This window comes from Chroicocephalus ridibundus, chromosome 1, assembly GCF_963924245.1.
Source record: "Chroicocephalus ridibundus chromosome 1, bChrRid1.1, whole genome shotgun sequence".
NCBI classification, from domain to species: domain Eukaryota; kingdom Metazoa; phylum Chordata; class Aves; order Charadriiformes; family Laridae; genus Chroicocephalus; species Chroicocephalus ridibundus.
The window spans coordinates 2,020,699-2,041,953 of NC_086284.1; the positions used below are offsets into that span (position 1 = coordinate 2,020,699).

Genomic DNA, 21,255 nt, shown 5'->3' on the forward strand with positions numbered 1-21,255 from the left:
TCTCATGTTGTGGTATAGCGGCTGGGTCAGAGCTCGCGAGCTGGCGCTCTGATCCTCAAATAAAGGGGCATCCCTTTTTGAAAGAGAAGAGACTAGGAATCAACAGGCAGCATAAAGAGCTGCTTTGCATTTGCCAAAGTCTTCCCCAAGAGGTCTGCACAGAAGGAGGGCTTCTGTGCTCTGATACCGTAATTCTTACCTTCCTTGGGTTTTGCTGAGTTTTGGTGGTTTTTTTCTGGAGAACTCTGTGTGCAGACACACCGTTCAGATATTTTGATGAGGCAAGCCACACGCATCTTCAGTGCATGATTGTGGAAGACCTGCTGTAAAAGCTGCTGGTATTTTCTGTATTTGCCGCCATTTATAGCAAAAGTTAAGATTTTTTTCTTAGGTGGATTCACTAAGACAGACTGTGCGAGATTAGATTTAATTTATCTGAAAGCTGGTGGCTCTGGTATTGTCAAAATAATATTTCTTTCCTTTGTCCTAATTCTGTGCTCATTCCTGGGGCTCCCTGCAGTGCACTAAAAGTGAAGGTGTGGGTCTTGGAAGAATTTGCACAGCGCAGGAAGGAACTATAATCAGGGTAGGGCTTAATTTAACTTCCCAGAGATTTTTGATCCCACCTTAACCTCTGTACTATCAAGTAAAACAGAATAGATTATGTGCTTAGCAGTGAAAACAGATAAGAGCTCCTTGGTCAACATCACCGAGCAACAGGCACTGCTTGCCCACCTCAGCACGTTTCTCTCTGCGACCCTGTAATCTTCCAGTTACTGGGATATTGCCGGGATCCAACACACAGGCTGGTTTAGGAATAAGCCTCCGAAAAGGCAGAGAAAAATCAGAGCTGAGTCAGATTTTCCTACGCTTAAAGTTGATCTTGAACAGAGGGCGTGAAGCCCCTTGAGCGTGGTGAGTTTGAATGCCGCAAAGTATCCTGAATTTGGGAAATGCCCACACTTGCTGGTTGGTGGGATCCCTGGTTGGTGGCATCTTACATCTCACCTCAAAGCCTGGTCTTTCTCCATGTGCATCCGTAAATTTACACATGGGTGGCAGAGTAGCTACGAACAGCCTGGTTTCTCCCTCTCCTGCACACCAGCAAGAAGGGCACCCTGGCTGTGAGGGAAAGCAGGAGTCGGGTCCCACACTGCCGACCTGCTCGGCTCTTCACCAGGTCGTGGCTCCAGGGGCTCAATCCTTATGCGGGTCTTCTCAGAGCTCTTCTTCAACACCACTGTTGAAACAACACCACTGAAAAGGACACCAGGAAAAAAAAAGTTTCTGAAGTTTTGAAATACGCACAGGGTTTAACCAGTGAGTTATGCTATGACGTGACAATTCTCTGGTCAAACGCCTTTGTCCTGAGAATCCAGTAGGGGCAAGTAGCTCATGACCAGCCAAAAGCAATGTGGGTCTGCTGGCCACCCTCAGTCCTTCACTGGGGATGCCAGAGATTCACTGGGCACCTCATGCCAACCCTTTGCATTTTCACATTGCTGCATAACGGCCAATGTCAGCAGTTTCTGCACTGGTCTGTCTCCATCCACCCTCTCTGGAGAGGAAGAGGGAGTTAGTTATTCTTTAGGCTGTTTCCTGACCAGCAGAACCAATGATTCCAGGGTTCCTCCTGATTTCTGTCCACTGGCCCCTAACACATCCCCTTTGCAAGACCTTCTGTTCCCTTCCACATCCCTTTCATCCCTTCTCCATATCCACCTGTGCTCACACCATAGAACCATAGAATCACAGAATCTTCATGGTTGGAAAGGACCTTTGAGATCATCGAGTCCAACCAAACAACCTACAGTCTCTGCCACTGGAGCATGCCCTGAAGTGCCACATCCAGACGTTTCTTAAACACCTCTAGGGATGGTGACCCAACCCCCTCCCTGGGCAGGCTGTCCCAGTGCCTGACCACTCTACCACTCTGCTCTACCACAGCCGCCCACACCAGTTCGTGCTTCTCCCCTTCCCTCTTCTCGTCTTTAGGGAGCAGCGGGCACAGCTTTGGGTGCTCTGCTTCCCATCCCCTCTGCTTTCCTACCTGTGCGGTTTGGATCCTGCCTCATAACCTCTTTTTCTCATTTGGTTTCCTCTACAGTCAGCGTTTGTCTCTGCCTTCTGCTTAGCCCTGCAGCGCGGGAAGGCTCCGAGGCTTTGCTAGGGCCGGGCTAGATCCTACCTGTCCTCAGCGGGCTCTAGGTGTGAAGCAGCTCGTGGCGTGCCTAGCTGCGAGCTGTCAGAATAACCCTTGGAGGAAGGTCTGCGTTCCCCTCCCCAGAGCGGTGGGGACACGAACCCCATTATTTTTTCCCTGTATCTCAACAGTGATTTCCATAAAAGGGTGTAGGAACAAACATCTTTGAGACCTTTGCCTTTCTGAGGAATTTGCTTGAAATGAACCAGGAGGTAAGAGAGGCCACAGAGTGATTGTATAAGCTCCCTTTTCCTGGAAAAAAAAAAAAAAACTTGCTAAAAATAGTGCTGGGTGTTAATAACTTGGCAGACTAGGAGATGGATGTGAAAGCTTTGCTTTGGGCTCTGATCTGAACCTTCCTGCTGCGGCAGGACTTGGACTATGCCAAGGAGCTGGGAGGGCTGCAGCTTCCCCTGAAGCCTGCGTGCGTTGCCGCCTGCATTTAGGAGCACTCACTCCTGCGTTCTCCTCGTTGAAATCCCCCAGTTCCTGATCTTTGGCAGTTTCCTACAGCTTAGCTGCCTCCCATCCCTTCGGATCACCGAGGTTTCCCTGCATGGGTTCGGGGAGGTTGCTGTGGGTAGTGAACCCTTCATTATTCTACCTTGGAGCCTGCATCTTCTGGCTCCCACACTGAATTTTGCTTTTCCTGCCTAAAGTATATAGTGACTTTTAGGACGTTTGTAACACTAATGCAATCATTCACCTTGCAGATTACCTGAAAGTAAATCTCCTGGCATGCTTACATAATAGGATATTGCCGTATAAATCTCTGCGTAGATTTCATTAATAGTTGATTGTGCGTGGTTTCTGTTATTTTTTCATCAGTACCTCAGGGTACTCTTCAGCATCCTACAATTTACAAAGAAAATGATCTAAAACAACAGAAGGTTCTTGGCTTTTATTATAAACAAATCCATGAAAATAGCTGATGGATCACCACAGAGATTTTGTCCAATTTGATGATTAATTGTACTGTATTTAGACAAATCAGTGCATGCTGGCACATACTTTCTCTCCGAAGCCTGTAGCCCCCAGGCATTTCTAATCTCAAGCTCCCTAAAAGAGCCAAGCAATTTCAAAGTTTATTTTGTTATTCTGAAGACTCTTATCCTGTTCTGGCAGAGACCTGAACCAAAAAATCAACAATAGGGGTGCAGCTGGTGGAAATGTCTCTCGAGGCGCATATTGCTCAACCTGTCAATTTTGTATATGAGCCCTGAAAGTATAAATAAATAAAACCAAATGTGGGGCTTTACTGTAACCACATTTTACTGCATCTCTAGCACAGACTGGCTTTGAATCCAGAGCGGGTCCTCCGGCCTGCTCTGGCACAGCGGTGACAGTTTGCTGTGGTTACCATGCCATGAAAGCGAAGGCCATCAGCTGATCCCCTCGCGTGGGGGGTCCCGTGGGCAGCCACAATACCTCCCGGTCACCCGGACTGGGGCAGAACTCAACCAAACTCCAAAGAGCACACATCGGCATGCGGCAGCAGTCAGCATCCTTCCACAGTGACAAGCCAGCTTGTCTTTTTCTTTCCTGAGCGTGGAGATAATTTTGCCAGGTGAACCTCAACGTTACTCTCAGATAGTTTTAGAATCACAGAATCGCCTAGGTTGGAAGGGGCCTTTCAGGTCATCGAATCCAACCATCAGCCTAACTCTGACAAAAACCATCACTAAACCATATCACAGAATCACAGAATTGCCTAGGTTGGAAGGGACCTTTCAGGTCATCTAGTCCAACCATCAACCTAACAGTGACAAAAACTGCCACTAAACCTTATCTCTCTAAGCACCACATCTACCCGTCTTTTAAATCCCTCCAGGGATGGTGCCTCCACCACTTCCCTGGGCAGCCTGGTCCAATGCTTGATAACCCTTTCACTGAAGAAACTTTTCCTAATATCCATCCTAAACCTCCCCTGGTGCAACTTAAGGCCATTTCCTCTTGTCCCATTGCCTGTTCCCTGGGAGGAGAGCCCGACCCCCCTGGCTGCCTCCTCCTTTCAGGGAGCTGCAGAGAGCGAGAAGGTCTCCCCTCAGCCTCCTCTTCTCCAGGCTGAACACCCCCAGCTCCCTCAGCTGCTCCTCACCAGACTTGTGCTCCAGACCCCTCACCAGCTCCGTTGCCCTTCTCTGGACACGCTCCAGCTCCTCAATGTCCCTCCTGTAGCGAGGGGCCCAAAACTGGACACAGCCCTCGAGGTGGGGCCTCACCAGTGCCGAGTACAGGGGGTGATCACGTCCCTAGTCCTACTCACCACACTGTTGCTGACACAGGCCAGGCTGCTGTTGGCCTTCTTGGCTCTTGGCCACCTGGGCACACTGCTGGCTCATATTCAGCCGCTGTCGACCAACACCCCCAGGTCCTTTTCTGCCAGGCAGCTCTCCAGCCACTCTGTCCCAAGGCTGTATCGCTAAGCACTACATCTGCCCGTCTTTTAAATACCTCCAGGGATGATGATGTCTTGCTCAAAGCTTCCCCGGAGCATCCTGCCTTTATGCAGGGCAATGGCTGGGATCGCTGCAGAAGGTCAGCTGGTGCGGTGGTTGTCGGAACCCTTTTCTGTGCCACCTCGTATCTCAGTGTAGGTTCCTGACCACTCTCTCACAACTTCATCATTGTTCAACAGCGGCTTCGTGCAGGCTCTGATGGTGTCAAAAATCTGACTCATCTCTTTTGTTTTTTGCTTTTTTAAGCACTTTTGTTTGTTGCTTTTTTAAGCAATGGCTTCCCGTGGCCTTCCTACTCCTGAGGGAAGTTTAGGCCCTACTAAGTCAAAACATTCAAAGACTTTTATGTGGGCAGGATTTCATCAGTTCAGGTTGTGAGTGGAGATGCTTAACCTTTGTCCTGAGCGTTTTTGTTCTGCGAATCAGCCTTCCCTATCCTGGTGAAAACAGTGAGTCGTGATGCCTGCCTGTCTGGTACAAGTATTGCGAACGCATTCATTTTCTTAATGCTCACTCACCCGGGAGGCCTTGTCCTCTCCTCAGTTGTGCAGCAAGTTCTCCTCATAGCACGCAGACTCAAAGTTAATAAGTGGGAAGAAAAGGAAACCAAAGCCTGAGTTTTGTTGCTGTATTTGTGGTTTAGTCTTGTAATTCATCGCACACGTACGAGGAGGCAGACTCCCTGCAAGCGCCCGTTCTTGTGTTGAATGACAAGCATTGTGTAAGTATCTGGAGAAAGAAGGACCTCAGCTACCTTTTTAATCTGCTTCTCTTCATCAGTCCCTCTTCTCAGGAACAAGTAATTCTTTAAGGCAAAGACTGGTAGCCCGTTAAAGAAGCCATCTCTGATGTTTCTTTTCTGAGATGCAGTAAACAAGACTGATGAGGTGATTGCCGTGCCGAAAGCATGTGGAACTTGCAGTTGAGTTTTTGGTGCTCGTCATGCTTTTTACCAAACCCTGATGTATTGGGTTTGTGTGGTAAGGTTTTGGTAGCGGGGTGCTACAGAGATGGCCTCTGTGAGAAGTTGCTAGAAGCTTCCCCCATGTTCCTGAAGGACTGCACCCCATGGAGGGGACCCACACTGGAGCAGTTTGTGAAGAACTGCAGCCCATGGGAAGGATCCACGTTGGAGAAGTTCATGAAGAACTGCAGCCCATGGGAAGGATCCATGTTGGAGAAGTTCATGAAGAACTGCAGCCCATGGGAAGGATTCACACTGGAGAAGTTCATGAAGAACTGCAGCCCATGGGAAGGATCCACGTTGGAGAAGTTCGTCGAGAACTGTCTCCCGTGGAAGGGAGCCCAGGCTGGAGCAGGGGCAGAGCGTGAGGAGTCCTCCCCCTGAGGAGGAAGGAGCGTCAGAGACAGCGTGTGATGAACTGACCAGAGGCCCCATTCCCCGTCCCCCTGCGCCACCCGGGGGGAGGAGGTGGAGAAATGGGGAGTGAAACTGAGCCCAGGAAGAAGGGAGGGGTGGGGGGAAGGTGTTTTAAGATTTGTTCTTATTTCTCATTATTCTACTCTTTTACTAATTAGTGGTAAATTAAATGAATTTCCTCAAGTCAAGTCTGGTTTGCTCATGACGGTAGCTGGGGAGTGATCTTCCCGTCCTTCTCTCGACCCGCGAGCTCTTAATTCTATTTCCTCTCCCCCGTCCAGCTGAGGAGGGGAGTGACAGAGCAGCTTTGGTGCGAACCTGGCGTCCAGCCAGGGCCAGCCCCCCACACCTGAGCAGACCTGGCCATTGCGGTACCTGTAAATATTGGCTAATGCTGTTCAAATACATTCCTCCCTTACTGAGCAAGTGTATTTTTCTTCAGAGAATAGTCCTTTTAGAGGAGTGAGGGAGGAAAAGAAGGATGAAGCTTCATTGGTTCAGTGGGGTTTTTGTGTGCTTTTTAAGTCCTGTCAACTTAGGAGCTTTTGAGATCCTTCTAGCAACATCTCTTTTCCTCCACAAGGACATAAATGTCATAAAAATATGGTTCTATCTCAGTAAGGGAAATTCGTGTGAAGCAAAGAGTAGGGCCCTTTTGCTTCATGTTGGTATACAAATCAGTGACCCATTGCCATCGTCTGTTCCGCTCTTCTGTGGCCTTTGACCAGGGTGGTAAAATTGATGGATATAATTGCTGCCTGGTATTCATATATGATAAGTGTAAAGAGACCTTCAATTATATAGATGTAAACAGGCAACTGAAGCCGTCGGAGCGCTACCCCAAACCACGGCGCCGCACAAGACTGCAAGGGGAGCACGGCACCGGCCAGAGAGGTTTCACAGGGAGCCTGCTCAAGCAAAGGCATCGATCGCATGGGATTTCTGCTTGACTGCATGTCAGAGGCAGCAGAAGCCTAGAAAAGTGGGGCGAGACACCACCAGGAGGGTTGCAAACGCTTCCACAGAAGAACTGGTAATTTCCGAGGACAAGCTGTTAGGAAGAGAGACTTTTGGGTAGAAGGGAAGTGAGGAGAGATTTGGAGCTGTGAGGAAAGGAGTTGCATAATCTTTTTCACTCCCCTCCGAGTTTTGGGAGATGAAGCTTTGCACATTCTCTGTAAACAAACAATAGCGCTTCAGAGATAGCACTCCGGGCTCCGTCGTACGTTGTTTCTTCCAAGGAGAAAGGGCTCACGAGGCAGCATTGCTAACCATGAAGATCAGAAGAGGGAATGCTACTTGGCCTTTTTGAAGAAGTAGCAGCTCATGGCGTGAAAGCATTAAAGAATATTTTTGTTTCGTAATACCTGAGACATGTTAAAATTTGTTCCTTCCCAAAAGTCTAAAAGAAATGAATATTATTCTAAAAAGCCATCACCAGTGTCTGGTATGGCTTCTTCTGCGCATCAGCTGTGTCCTGTCTCTCTTGTCCCTGAACTCTTTCTAAAATGAGCCTGCAATTCTGGGATCATCTTCATCGTGGGTCTTTCAAAATGCCATCAGGATGGCCAAGGTCTAACCTGAGCACCACAGCAGGATCCTTCCCATGGCTCCCATGGGAAGCTGTGTAGCTTTATAATTCCTGGAGCACTTCCGTGAACTCAGCCAGAACAAAATCAGAAAGGAAAAGAAAATGTTCCTGGCTTAGGGATGAGAAGAAATCTTGTGTGGTGTAGGTGAACATACCCAGCCCCTTGGACGGATCCTGCAGTGATGATCTGCAGTCTGCTGGACCCTGCAGTCCAGTTCGGGCAGCTTGTCTTGACTTGCTGAAATCCAGGTAGAAATACTGTCTCGGTGACAAATTCAGAAGTTGTAACTTTCCCCGAAGTTTTCTGGAACCTTACAGACGTGCTCAGTGGCACAAAAATATCTAGTCTGACTTCCACCTTAGCAAAAGGCAGCTGCAGTGGTACCTGTGGCGTTAATGGGCTGAATAGGAGCCGGGAGCGCTGAAGCCCTAATGGATGCAGGTCGGAGCACTCCCCACTCCGAGTTACACCCACAAAGGCTCTCGGAGGTTACTGTTTAGCCAGAATAGCGGTACGGTGTGTACGTTCCGGCTTGACCCTGCTGGGGCAATTAATTTTTACTCAGCTCTGTTTCTTGTATTTTCAGCCCCGTGCATGTGTGTTTGGCTTCCAGCTACTGCGTGCAGAGCTGCTTCTCGCGGGGGATAACGACGTACAATGGCTGAACCCACCTAGAATGGCAGGATCCTGGGCACAGGGGAGTCTTCTGGTCCGGAAAACCAGGATGCGTGTTTCCCCCACACAGTGCCCATGTTACGTGACTTGTTCAAAATGATTTATCTTTTTAGCTTCTTGTTTTAATTGAATTATTTTTATTGAGTCACAAGGGGATTAAATGGAGTCATTGTCTTTTTGTTTCTCTGAAGCAATTTATCAAATGTAATCTCAAGAGGGGTGGAGAAGGCATGATGATAAAGGCAGCATCTGTTGAATTCCCTCTTCAGAATGCTTAGGCTGCGTCTTTTCGTCCGAAAAATCAAGTTAATTGCTTTTATTGCAGCTTGGACGTTTCTTATTTACCACTGGTCCACATAGACCATCCTGTCACTCCCAGTATTCGGAGCTCTACCTTGCTGTCCTCAGAGGCACAAACAAGCTCCCGTTACCTCTCCTGTAAGCTGTGTACCCTTGACAGAAACCTGGCTCCTACTTTGCCCTGTTCAGTCACCAGCAAACCTTTTGCTGAGTTCAGTTTGCGGAGCTCGTCTCTTTCTTCTGCCTGCCTTGCGGAAGGGATTTTAGGAAAGATTAACCCTCTGCCAATTTTAGGCATCTTATTTCAACAGGTAAGTTGGCCAACTCCTCTCTGTGGGTAACCGTTATCGTCAGGGGAGTGAGCGCAACTCTCCCGGAGACCATTCAAAATGAGGACTTACTTGTGACCCCCACGTCTAAAGTCTGACATGTGTTTGTTTCCCTTCACATCTTAAAAACACAGTGAATCCGCTGAACTGCCTGCCAGAGTTGGGCATTTCATACTCTGCAAAGGGACTTCCACTGCCTGCTCTTTTGATTGCGTCAACACCTGATGGAGCTGGTCATTTCGTACTCGGTCTGCAAAGGGACTTCCAGCTCACCACTGCCTGCTCTTTCGATTGCGTCAGCACCTGATGGAGTCCACAGTGCCTGGACCAGGTTCAGGAGCGTGCTCCAGCTGGGTGCCTAAAGGCATCGGAAACTTTTGTATTTTACTGAAACTGGGCTCTTGGCTCTCAGGTTCAGCATTAGGGAAATATGAGGCTTGCTTAGATACGTGCCCGCTTCCCAGTGTCATTGTGTCAGCGGGAGAGGTGACTTTCCCCAGGTGGATCACCATTTCTGCTCCTGAAGGTTTCCCTTCCAAAGCTGGTAGTGCCATTACTGTGTTAATTGTTAGTCTAAATTAAACCATCGGATTTTGCCTGGAGTAAAGTGAGGAGCAATTTTTGGCTTGAATCGCTCCATGCCTGGGACAGCGGAGTCCCAGCTAGGACTAGGGATCTGGTCAGTGGCATGGCCTGAAGGCAGAAAGAATATGTTTTGTAGCCTTTTTTTTTTTTTTTTTCAGAAAAGGACCCACGGAAGCCAGCATACTCCATGGGAGGGCCTGTTCAACATCAAATAAATATACTATTAAGGAAAGGAATGCAAATTCTGAGAGGGGTGCCTCTCCATGCTCGGTTCTTAATCGCTGACCCCGCCATCTAAGCCGAGCCAGTCCTTCCTCAGGCAAAACATACCATGACGATGGCGGTGAGAGCCCTTCTCCCTAGGAGCGTAGTGAGAGCAGTCAACAGATTTTGGAAGACCCAGGCCGAACTCTCTCTACTGCCAGACCCGGAGCAGGGACTGGAAACCAGCCCAGTGCCCTCCCGAGACAACGGTCAGAGTCAGGGGTTCTTCAGAGGCCCTGGGTATCTGCCCTGGGCCCCGCGTCTGAAACAACTCGCAACTCATCCAGCTGCAGGACCGGTGCGGGGCAGACGGCTGGGTTTCAGCTTCTCCTGCAAGCACTGGTCTGTCTGTCTGTCTGTCTGTCTGTCTTTCTTTGCTTAAATAGCTGGTGGGCTCCCTTGGGCACTGAAGAGATGTCAACGTATGAGACACGCAGCCAGACACTGCAGTAATAGGTGTCTTTATTATGTATAGAAAATGTTACAGTAAAACAACACTCTTTTTTAAAGCATGTCATACCTTGAAGTATCTGCAATGATGCTACTAATTCGTGCTTTTAATTCCTGGTTAATAAGTCTTCTCTACACGTGGATGGCAGCAGTACAGTACCCCTTTTTTATGAAGATTAGCATCTGTGAATGCTGCCTTTGAGATAGGCCGTGTGTGTGTGATTAGTTCATTGGTTACTGGGCACGGTTTTAAAGAATGATGTTGAATAAATGATCCACTACTTTCCTTTTTTTTTTTTTTTTTGCATTTCTGATCCGAATGTGAGGTTGTGTCTTGATCAGTGTAGAAGTCAGCACTGTTATTTGTCTTCTTTTCAAAGTAAAGGGCTTTTTCGTTAGGATTCCCACAGTTAACAGAAGATATCCCACAGAAGACATCTGCCCCCCTAGAAGAGTCTTGTGAGAGAAGCCCTTGCTGTAGAGAGTAGCCTGATTATGTTTGATCATTCATCGTTTATGGAGTTACAATGGAAGTTGTTTTCAGCCTCCTCTAAAAATGAGACTTTTTCTAGCTAACATTCCACATTAGAACCCCAAACCGTGACCGGATCTGAACGTAGCGGGGCTGAGCAATAGTAGAGAGATGTAAGCAGCCAAAGTGCATTTCTCTGTTGTTCCAGCTGATACAAATCCCTGGTGCAACTCCTGCTTTTGTGAGCAGGTGACAAGGCAAGGGAGATGGGTGCCTCCTCCTGCCGAGAGCAGTCACTGAGTCGGAGCCCTCGATTTGTGTTGACTGGAGAGCGCTGTGAGCAGCATGAGCAATTTCCTCAGAGGGACGTATGGAGGAGGTTGCTGCTTTGGGGTTAGCACTGCCTAAGAGAACGTTCAGAAAATCCCAAAATGTCTGAGCAGAGATCAGCCAACATGAATAATACTGTCCTGGGTTTTGGAAGAATTCCTGCTAAGGGTAGTATTTTTGGTAATAACAGCAAAGAGGAAAAAAAATAAGCCACAAGTCTAAAACATATTCAAAGAATGCTGTCTTCCAGTTCCTAATTTTATTAAAAAGAAGGCATTTTTGTTTAAACAATGAAGACCTTTGTGTTGAGAAGTCATTAGCCTTAGTGCAATCAGGTATGTTATTCTTAGTGCTACTGGGTATGCTATTGTCCGTGTGAATCATAGACCCATGGGGTTGGAAGGGCCCTCTGGAGATCAGCCAGTCCCACCCCCTGCCAGAGCAGGGTCACCCACAGCAGGTGGCACAGGAACGCCTCCAGGTGGGTTTGGAATGTCTCCAGAGACGGAGACTCCACCACCTCTCTGGGCAGCCTGTGCCAGGGCTCTGCCACCCTCACAGCAAAGAAGTTCCTCCTCATGTTGAGGTGGAACTTCCCATGGTCCAGTTTGTGCCCGTTACCCCTTGTCCTGTCCCTGGGCACCACTGAAAAGAGCCTGGCCCCATCCTCCTGACACCCACCCTTGAAGTATTTATAAGTGTTGATAAGGTCCCCCCTCAGCCGTCTTTTTTCCAGACTGAAGAGACCCAAATCCCTCAGCCTTTCTTCTTCAGAGAGGTGTTCCAGTCCCCTCAGCATCTCAGTAGCCCTGAAACTTCATACTGAAGTTTCATCCAAACATTTAATTCTCTGTTTCACTTCTCATAATTTTTGGTGGGTTTCATTTGGTGAATGCAAGTGTCAAAGACTGGGGTCAGATATTCGGGGGAAAAAAAATGGTGTTGCAAAGACAAGTTTAGCTTGGTCAAAGCAAATGCCATGGCAGATATTGTTCCAGTCGGGTCCAGTCGGAGCTCTGGACTGGAGGGGGTACCCAAGATGTCTAGCTCTGCAGTAGCCACCCACATCATTGACATTGGTAGCTGGCAGAGAAGGATCATGCTTTCACTGTTTGAACTGCCAGCAGTAAGCTCCCGGGGAAAGAACATGTAACAGGTTTTAAGGTAAAATCATCAGCTTCCCCTGCATTTGTCAGAAATATTTTAACTGGAAAGCTCTTCTGCACTGAAGTGGAGTTTGCTCCCTGAAGCAAAGATGTTTCACAAGAGTGAAATGTGCAACACCAGAGGCCGTTGAGTGAAGTTGCCATCAAAGATCTCAAGCCTTGGGCTTTTGAAATGAGAACTAAACTTGTCATTAGCAGTCCCTCGAGGTCTCATTTCCATGCCAGTGAACAGCCTGGTTTTGTGCTCATTTCCCTGCATTTTCAAGTCTCACTTGTTTTATTTTATCTTGGAGTTATTAATTTTATGACAAGGCTTCTTTTTCTTCTTTTTTTTTTTCCTTTCTTAGGGGGTTGTTTATCACCATCCATGACAAAGGCCACATTGCAACAATGCTAAACTCTTGGCCTGAAGAAAATATTAAGGTATGTGCATGCCTTCTGTGGACCGGGAAATTACAGGAAGTTGGGTGGAAAATGGGATATTGAACGCAATTGCTTGTCATTATTTACGGAATTGCCTATTTAAAAGGACAAGCTGAGAAACATTCGCTTCCTTAGAGACTTTCCAGGATAGTGGTTGGACTTCAGAGACTGTCATGCGTGTTTGTGGTCAAAAACATCTTTATCATAGAATAGAACCATAGAATCGTTTTGGTTGGAAGAGACATTTAAGATCATCAAGTCCAACCATTAACCTGACACTGACAAGTCCACCTCTAAACCATGTCCCCCAGCACCACACCTACACTTCTTTATATACCTCCAGGGATGGCGACTCCACCACTGCCCTGGGCAGCCTGGTCCAATACTTGATAACCCTTTCACTGAAGAAACTTTTCCTAATATCCAGTCTAAACCTCCCCTGGCACAACTTGAGGCTGTTTCCTCTTGTCCCATGGCCTGTTCCTTGGGAGAAGAGCCCGACCCCTCCCTGGCTCCCCGCTCCTTTGAGGGAGCTGCAGAGAGCGAGAAGGTCTCCCCTCAGCCTCCTCTTCTCCAGGCTGAACACCCCCAGCTCCCTCAGCCGCTCCTCACCAGACTTGTGCTCCAGACCCCTCACCAGCTCCGTTGCCCTTCTCTGGACACGCTCCAGCTCCTCAGTGTCCCTCCTGTAGTGAGGGGCCCAAAACTGAACAAGTGTTTGAGGTGGGGCCTCCCCAGTGCCAAGCACAGAGATCCGGCTTATCAAAGGTGGCAGGACCTTGGGCAATAAAAAGAGCGTGCATGATAATAATCTGTACAGAATAGAGTTCCTAGCGAAGAAGTAAGATACGTGTGTTGAAGATTCTGTGGCTAACTTGCAACTCGTTAGACGTACCAAAGCTCCCTAAGATATCTGTAACCGACTGGCTTGTAGGATTCCTTCCCAAATCCAGTGAGTCATGCAGCATCCAGAACGCTGGCGACTCTGCAAATAATGTTTGATATCCAGCAGCTGAAAATATTACTGACACCCCACCCAAAAAGTGATCTTGTGAAGTATTTTTCTCTAGAGCTCAGGGCCGGGCAAGTCCCTGGCATGAAATAAAGTCGACACTTAAGACGGGTCTTGCCAGTCACCTTGCTTCCATCAGTCTGGAAGTACGTGTGCCTGGGAATTTCCCTGGCTATTGATAGAGCTTCGGTCCCCGGTCAGTCAGCTGTTTCTTCTAGGAACAAAGGTTTGGCAGCTGAGAAAATCTTGCAAGCATTTTCCATTTCTAAGAGGAAAAAAAAAAAGGGGAATTTAACATGCTTCCAGAAAAAGTAATTATATTCCTATATCCTTGTCTTTGGAACCATGGAGAACAGATGCAAACTAGATATTTTGTCCTTGCTCTGTCCAAAGATCTCAGTATTTCCATTCATTTCTGAGTCAGGACTATGAGCAGAACTCGTTCTGCCTAATAGATATGTTTTTGCAGATGGGGAAACTGGCACAGAACGATTAGAGGCTGTTGTTGAAACAGCCCCCTCTGGCACCCAAAACAGACCATAGGAAGGGCCGCGGTCCATGGAAGAGATTCAGACTATCTGCTTCCCAGGTTTTCCAGACTACAAAGGCAGCTGATTTCATCAGTATCGCTGTTTGGGACCGCAGGCTTCCCTGGGTGTTTGTACCCAGACTTCTCCATGCCTGAACTGGTAGGCACTGGAACACCTGAGATTTTGAGATAATTCGGGAGGCGCCTGGACTGTGCCTAAGTCCCCGCAGGGCCGCAGGGTTTTAGGAAGGCTGAACACCAACACCAGCAAGTCCCGTGCAAGACAGCGGAGAAATACCTGGAGATGCTGCCCCACCTTTTGCTCTGCGGTTCGTTCGTGGCAACAGCCTTTACTGTGGAAATGGGAAATCTGGATCCTCTGCCTGGAAGGGTGCTCTGCTTAGCTTAGCTAAGGCTCAGCCAAGCTCTCGTGTGCCCCACCTCCACCCCTCCTGCTGGAGCTGGGCTGCTCTGAAGAGTGCCAGGACAGAACAAGTGAAAGAAGCCGTTGCTGAGCACACTTACGTGGGCGCGTGGGATTTTTGTGTCTCTTCCAGGGCGGGTAATGAACCCTGCCCTGAAGAAACATTGGATAAAATGCTGATAACCCTCATCAGTGCCTCCCCTTGCTAATCTTCTCTCTGGTTCCTTAATCTTGTACTCTTCTCTGCATGGTGGCCCGACCAGAGCAGGGGGAATGCAGAGCATCGCACAGAATAGCGTTGTGGTCGGGTGTCATCCTGGCAGCTGTGAGTTCAAACCGCCTCTGAGTGAGGATCATCTAGAAACCGTTGTCTCCTATTCCAAGACGAGTGTGCTGCCATGCTAGCTGCTGCACTGGCCTGCCGTCCTCCCTTCCTTCCCGCCCTCCTTCCATGGGATGCTCACCCTGGAAGTGCACTCAGCATCTTGAGTCCCTGTCAGGTTTGATCCCATACAGGGCTGCTCGAAGGCATGGTGCGCTGGAGGCAGAGTACCAGTTCGTCCTGTAAAGGCTGACCTTGTGCAATCAATAGAGAGAAGTGGGAATGCCAGCGGCGGCACTTGCCTCTCTGCATTGCCTCAGAAGCTTGGAGGTCAGCGCAGAGCTGTGCGTCACTTCGCTGGTGATCCAGATCCAGATGCCTCCTACTTGGGCATTGGAAAACTGGGCTAGCTACATACAGCCCATGGTCCAGAGGCATCTCAGCTAACGTCAGCTGCCCGAAGACTCGGTGCCCAGTCTCGGCTTGTGAGTACTTCTGCGTGGTCAATGAAGAGGGAGATGAGCATCTTCAAAGAGAAATACCCCTTTCGTCCCTTCCCAATCCAGCTGCTGGAGGGAGGAGACGCACTCTGGAGGTTTCTGTCTCTCGCCATCGGCTATCAAAGAAGGTTAGAAACCAGTTTGATGATTGGCTTAAACCGCACACCTAACTTTTAGCCGAAGACTTGACTAGAGTCATCAAGAAAATTTGTGGCACGGCTGGAAGGAGAAAACAGGTTGAAAACATTGTTAAACCAGTGGTTCAGTTAGAAGGGTCTGTGCCGCTCAGCCAGAGATTAATGGCCTGTTCGTTGGGTCCTGATCACGTGAACATGAGTGATTAAAAACATTACTTTAATGTGCTTGTCTATCAGGTACCCACTGAAACTATGTTCTTTTTTTTCCCCGGTGTGTTTCAAATCCGAAGAGCCACAAACAAATGTGAATCCATTTTCCCCTCGCTGATACCAAGAGCGATGAATGTCTCCCGTGCTGTATTTTCTGGGCTTCTGTATTTTTCAGTGTTACCTTGAGGAGTTTTGGTACCTATAGGGTGCAGCACATCTAAGGCTGAAGAACATTTCTCTCTCTGATGGATATCTAAGTGCTATCAAGTTTTTTGGCTTGCCTGAGAACACTCAACTTGTTTGGATGAAAGGGGATCTGTGCTCCAAAGAAATATTTTGATTCATTAGAATTTATTCAGAAAAAATCCCAAAACTCTCTGCGTAGTTAGGATTTTAACTCCTTTTCATATAATTTGCCTCAGTTTCAGGATAAACCTGGAGCAGTGTGTGTGCTTGCTGCTTTCCCCGTTCCCATCACTGCCTTCCAGTCCCCATTGCATCCTCCGGGTGCGGTAAAGAAGTGAGCGCACACCCAGAAACAGGCGGAGCCCACACAAAAGGAGACTTTCCTGTCGCTAACACCACACGTCGGCTCGGAAGGAAAAACAAATAGGAAAATGCTCGAAAATGGAGGTGAATAAGTGTATCACTGCCATGATTGTGAACTTCCCATGGCTTCTTCAACCTCTAGCCTAAGGATAGGTGTGTAGTCCTTTGAGTTTTAATAGGTTTTTCCTTGAAGGAAATGAAACTTTTAGGAATTCTAACTTCTAGTGACAAGAAACTGTCAACAGCACAAAAACAAATACTCTGCGTATAGCGGCACCATTTGAAGATAACCCCTATTACATATAGCTTGTCCCTAGCACTGTGTGCATCACGACCCTGAAATGTATCATGCCTGAAACTGCTGGAGGGGTTTTTTTGCTAGAGGGCAAAATAGATGTAAAAGGCAGAACAGATGCATGTGTCCTCTGTATCTGCCGTTTCTCCTTAGGCTTATTCCTGAACGATGTAACATAATGTAATTCTGTTCTGCCGTTACAAACGGTGGTTTAGGTTAAGAGAGAGAATAGCCTTGGGATGAGTATGTAGTTTATGCTGAATAAGAAAGGACGCTGAAACAGATGAGTACGATTCTTCCTGAAATAGGAAAGTGCAGCAAGAGGTTTATTCCACTCCTAAACATCGAAATGCTTCTCCATCACAGCAATAAACCAATGCGTCTGTATTCTCCCCCCGTCCAAGGAAGTACATCTGTTGAGATGGCTTTTAATCCCCCATTCTCTTATTTCTCGCTAAAGCACATGCACGTGTATGTCCTATGTCCTAAGTTGGGCCTTAACGTTGCAGATCAGCAAATAAAGAACTTCTCTGCAGCCTTCTCCTTTGAAATCCAAGCTGGACTGTGCACTTGCGTCCCCCACAGTCGATAAACCATTTGACGTGAGCGCTCTGTTCTCTGAGGTGCTGGGACAGTGCTGAAAGATGAAGTTTATTACTGTATTTACAGCTTTTCTCCCGCGGTGGGACTGGGCTCCAGTATCTTCCTGTTCTTACTGGATGTAAGAACTGCCCCAAAGACGGCCTGACCCTGGGGACAAACCCGACAAATAGCATAGTTAACCCGAAAATTGTGAGGCTTAGTCAGATCCGCTCGGTCATTTGCCTCCTAACGTCTTGATGTACAGGGGGGCTTGAACAGCTAAACTTTAGGCTTCTGATTTGGACAACATGAAGCAGGCTTTTATTTCCCTTCTTGTCACAAAGAAGTGATATAACAACAAGAAAAACACAGAATTATGGGTCAGAGGTTTTGGTGAGGTAGCACATTACAGTATTGATGGAATGCAAAAGGCCAGTTGCACAAAGAATTAACCGGCAATTGTTTAACTCAAACCTGGGGGGAAAAAAGGGTCCAATATTAAATACGTAGGGCGAGATCCCCTCCACAGTCCACGCGGCTGCCTGTGCCGGTGCGTTTTGTTTTGATTATGTGATGTTGGCTACTCCACAGCCACTCTACAACGGCGTGAAGACATGAGCTTGTTACTGCGTGCAACCATAGAATCATTGAGGTTGGAAAAGACCCTTAAGATCATCAAGTCCAACCGCGCTGCCACAGATGCGGTTGATAAGCACAAGCGCTTTTGTACAGAGCTCTTCTTCCTGAAAAGGAGAGGAGAAATCAAGGCCAGATCTCTCTTGTGCAGCTTGTGGTTATAGAGCCGAGGATGCACAAAGAGCCACGCCGGCTGGGTTCTGCTACGAGGGAATTGAAGTGCTGGCAAGCAGAGCTGCTCCTCTCCACACCGCGAGCAGCTACCTGTCAGTCACATTATCTCCCCCCCGAAAATGCACAGCCCTCTACCACTAACAGCTCATTAACGTGGCCTCACGTAGCAGATACCTATCGCGCAATGCAAAATGGCATCAGCGTGAAGACAGTGGAGCTGGTTTTGCTTCTAGAGCCTTGGCAACACCATGCAACAGTCTCTTTTGATCCTCCTAGGCTATCGTGGTGACCGATGGAGAGAGGATTCTCGGTTTAGGAGATCTAGGAAGTTACGGCATGGGTATCCCAGTGGGGAAGCTTGCTTTGTACACAGCTTGTGGTGGAGTTCACCCGCAACAGTGTCTCCCTGTCCTGCTGGATGTTGGCACAGACAACGAGGTAAGACAGTTTTTCATAACTCTGACAGGGGAGAGAAAGAATCGAGATTAATGCTTAACTGAGGCCGGTTCCCTAAATTGGAGGCAAAGCCAGAGGCATCCAAAATGAGACAATGGCTAGACCAGCACTGCAGGTAAGTGGCCGGGTTTCATTCCTCTTTGATGCCCAAGAAACTTTTGCTCTTATGGGGAACTGAAATAAACACTAAACAGCCTCATGGTCCCCTGGCGAGAAGACTCGGAGCGTTGCCAGTTGGAGCTGAAGGGTCAGCTTCACCTTTCAGCGCGGCACGGTGAGTCAAAAGATACGGTACAGGAAGTCCCAGGTTTATTCTTCCTACGGTAATGGTGAGAAAAGAGGCAGATACTCGTGTCTGCGTAGAGGCGACTGTATTCCAGAAAATGGAGAATCCCTGGTGGGGGGGTCGGGAATGATTAATGTCAGTGTTTTGTCAGATTGCACACTTTACCGCACGTGACAACCAGACAAGAGGACTCCATCTGTTTGCAGATTTTTGCCTCGTGACTCTGGCTCAGAAAGGCCGAAGTGCAACATTTTAGCGATGCCAGAATGGACATCTGTGAGGATGTCTTTTTTAAAATGAATATCCTATACTTATCTGTGATGGCCTGGGTTTGGCCATTTTTGTAAAATGTGCTTGTGCCTCACTTGACCCCAAGTAAACTAAACACATGTTTCTTGAGAGAAACAACACGAGGTATAAGAGCTTTGATTTTGTGTATGAAGGCAGATGAGTGCCGACATTTCCAGACATGCCTATGCTCACGGGAAAGCTAGATTTTCTGCGGCTCTTTCACTCCAGCCCCATGTATCTCACACTGGACACTTGCAAAGAATGAAAGGAAGTGAAATCAGTGGCCATAGATGACATCTGGGATGAGATTCCCAGTTAACTCTTTGGTCTCTGGTCCCAGAATTATTGTATCCCTTTATCCCAGAAGCCTGTCGTGGGCTGGTGGAACATAGGGTGTGCTCCTCTCAGCCCCACCCACGGTCTTTCCTGAAATGTGGGGACTCTGAGTTTGGACCCTCTGAGGCTAAAGCAGGAATTAAGTCTCAGTCTTCCACTGCGTAGAGTTTCCAGTCAATAGAGCATTGTACTTGACTTTGGCTCCTTCATCTCTTCTCCTCCATGCTGGTCTGTGCACCACCGAGTGCTGGCGTGCTCTGAGCCCCCAGCTGGAGCTTCCCTCCAGAGGGACCTGGGTGTAAGTGCTTCCCCACCAACCTTCTGACCATGCAGGACCATCCGTTTCTATCTCAGCATCCAGAGGGGACATTAAAATCCCAAGTGGCACCAATGATTTTTAGGCATCTCCAAGGGTCAGATAGTGTCAGAGAAAGGGACTCCCAGTGTCTTGGGCACTTTCGTTCTGCCCAAGATCAAGCGTAACATATGTGTCCGGGAACTTCTCTATGGAGGTGTTTTCCACATCTGGAATTAAGATATAGAAGTTGCTGTTTTCCAGCAATATCAATAGATTTCCTCACAGTATAAATAATTTATTTATTTAATGGCGTTCTCATGTGTATAAACTTACATAGGTATAACCGAACCCTAAGCACACCCTAGGACCATCCTGCCCCACAAGTAAACTCATTTATCAGTGCAGAAATGAGACACCTCCTGTAGGCATTCGTCCCGTTCATCTCTGCCTGACAATATGTGTTGAGCCTAGGGTGACTGCGTTGCTAACACAGGCATCCCAGGTAGAGCGGAGTAAATATAGCAGCCGTATTGTCTTTTTAGCATCAATTCCCAGATTGTCTTTCTGACAGTCCGTAATACTTTGCATAATCTTTCAACAAATTGGTCTTTTTTCAGAGCTTGGCATTTCTCAGCTTGCCTGTGGGAGAATTTTATACTCCATGAACCGTCCCCAGAGCACAGGGCGCTAAAGGGGCAATCGGTGAAGTGATGCGAGTGGGTCTGCTTTCTGTTCCGTGGCCCTGAAGAGTTAACGGGTCAAACTCAGAGGAAAGCCTCTTCCATCTTTCCTTCTAAGGGAAACCAGCGGTGGCTGTAATAACAGATCTGATTTTAGCATACCTGCCGATATTTAGGGCCCGTATGGCTGCAGGACCGTAGGTTTGAGATGGCTCGTCCCCTTCTCATGAGCATGATTCAGTTCCTGAAACTGGAAGGGAAGCAGAGTTGCTTTGCAGTGACTCACGGAGGTGTTTGCCCACCTGTCTCCTGCCACTGCTTGTCCTGTAATTTTCCCCAAAATATGTGCTGTTTCCATGCTGACCCAGCCCTTTGGAGGTGGCTTAGGGTCTGACTTAACCAGTCTGCTGGATTGGTTGGCGGAATGGCCTGGGTTTTTGTTCACAACAGGAGTCAAAAAATAAACTAATCTGTTGTATGAAAAACCTTGCCTTGACGCCCGCAGATGAGTGGAGGTGAGTGCTAGGTGGCTGCGGGGCTTGGGAGCATTTTGGCATCTGATCGCTGGTTCTGGTCGACTCTGGGCTGTCACCTAAAGGTCTATAGGATACATGTCATTTCAGGTGACTTCAGACTAACTTCATTGCCCAGAGCACTGTTTGTCGTCAGCAGCTTTCCTGGTAGACTCAGTGCAAAATTAAGAACTGCACGCACAGCAAACACGCCCCGCACGAGGTCGGTTTTATCCACGAAGAGTGAGGCACCTTGGCAGGGAGCCTTTGGTAGAGCTGTTGTGGGGATGCAGAGCTCCGTTTTTCCTATGGCAGTCGAGAGGCGTTACATCCCTCCAGCTTTATTTACGCAAAAATGTAGTCCGTAGCTTCTTATGGGAACACTTTCTGCTCAGGA

At 48.1% G+C, this 21,255-nt stretch overlaps 1 protein-coding gene across 1 annotated transcript in view; it reads left to right on the forward strand.

Annotated features, from left to right (window-relative positions):
• The window catches only part of ME3 (malic enzyme 3), a 128,458-nt gene that overhangs the window by 77,138 nt on the left and 30,065 nt on the right, over positions 1–21,255 (forward strand). The window contains exons 4-5 of the mRNA XM_063325349.1: positions 12,554–12,629; positions 18,276–18,437. Coding sequence (XP_063181419.1) covers positions 12,554–12,629; positions 18,276–18,437 — 238 coding nt within the window. The remainder of the gene's footprint in view (positions 1–12,553; positions 12,630–18,275; positions 18,438–21,255) is intronic.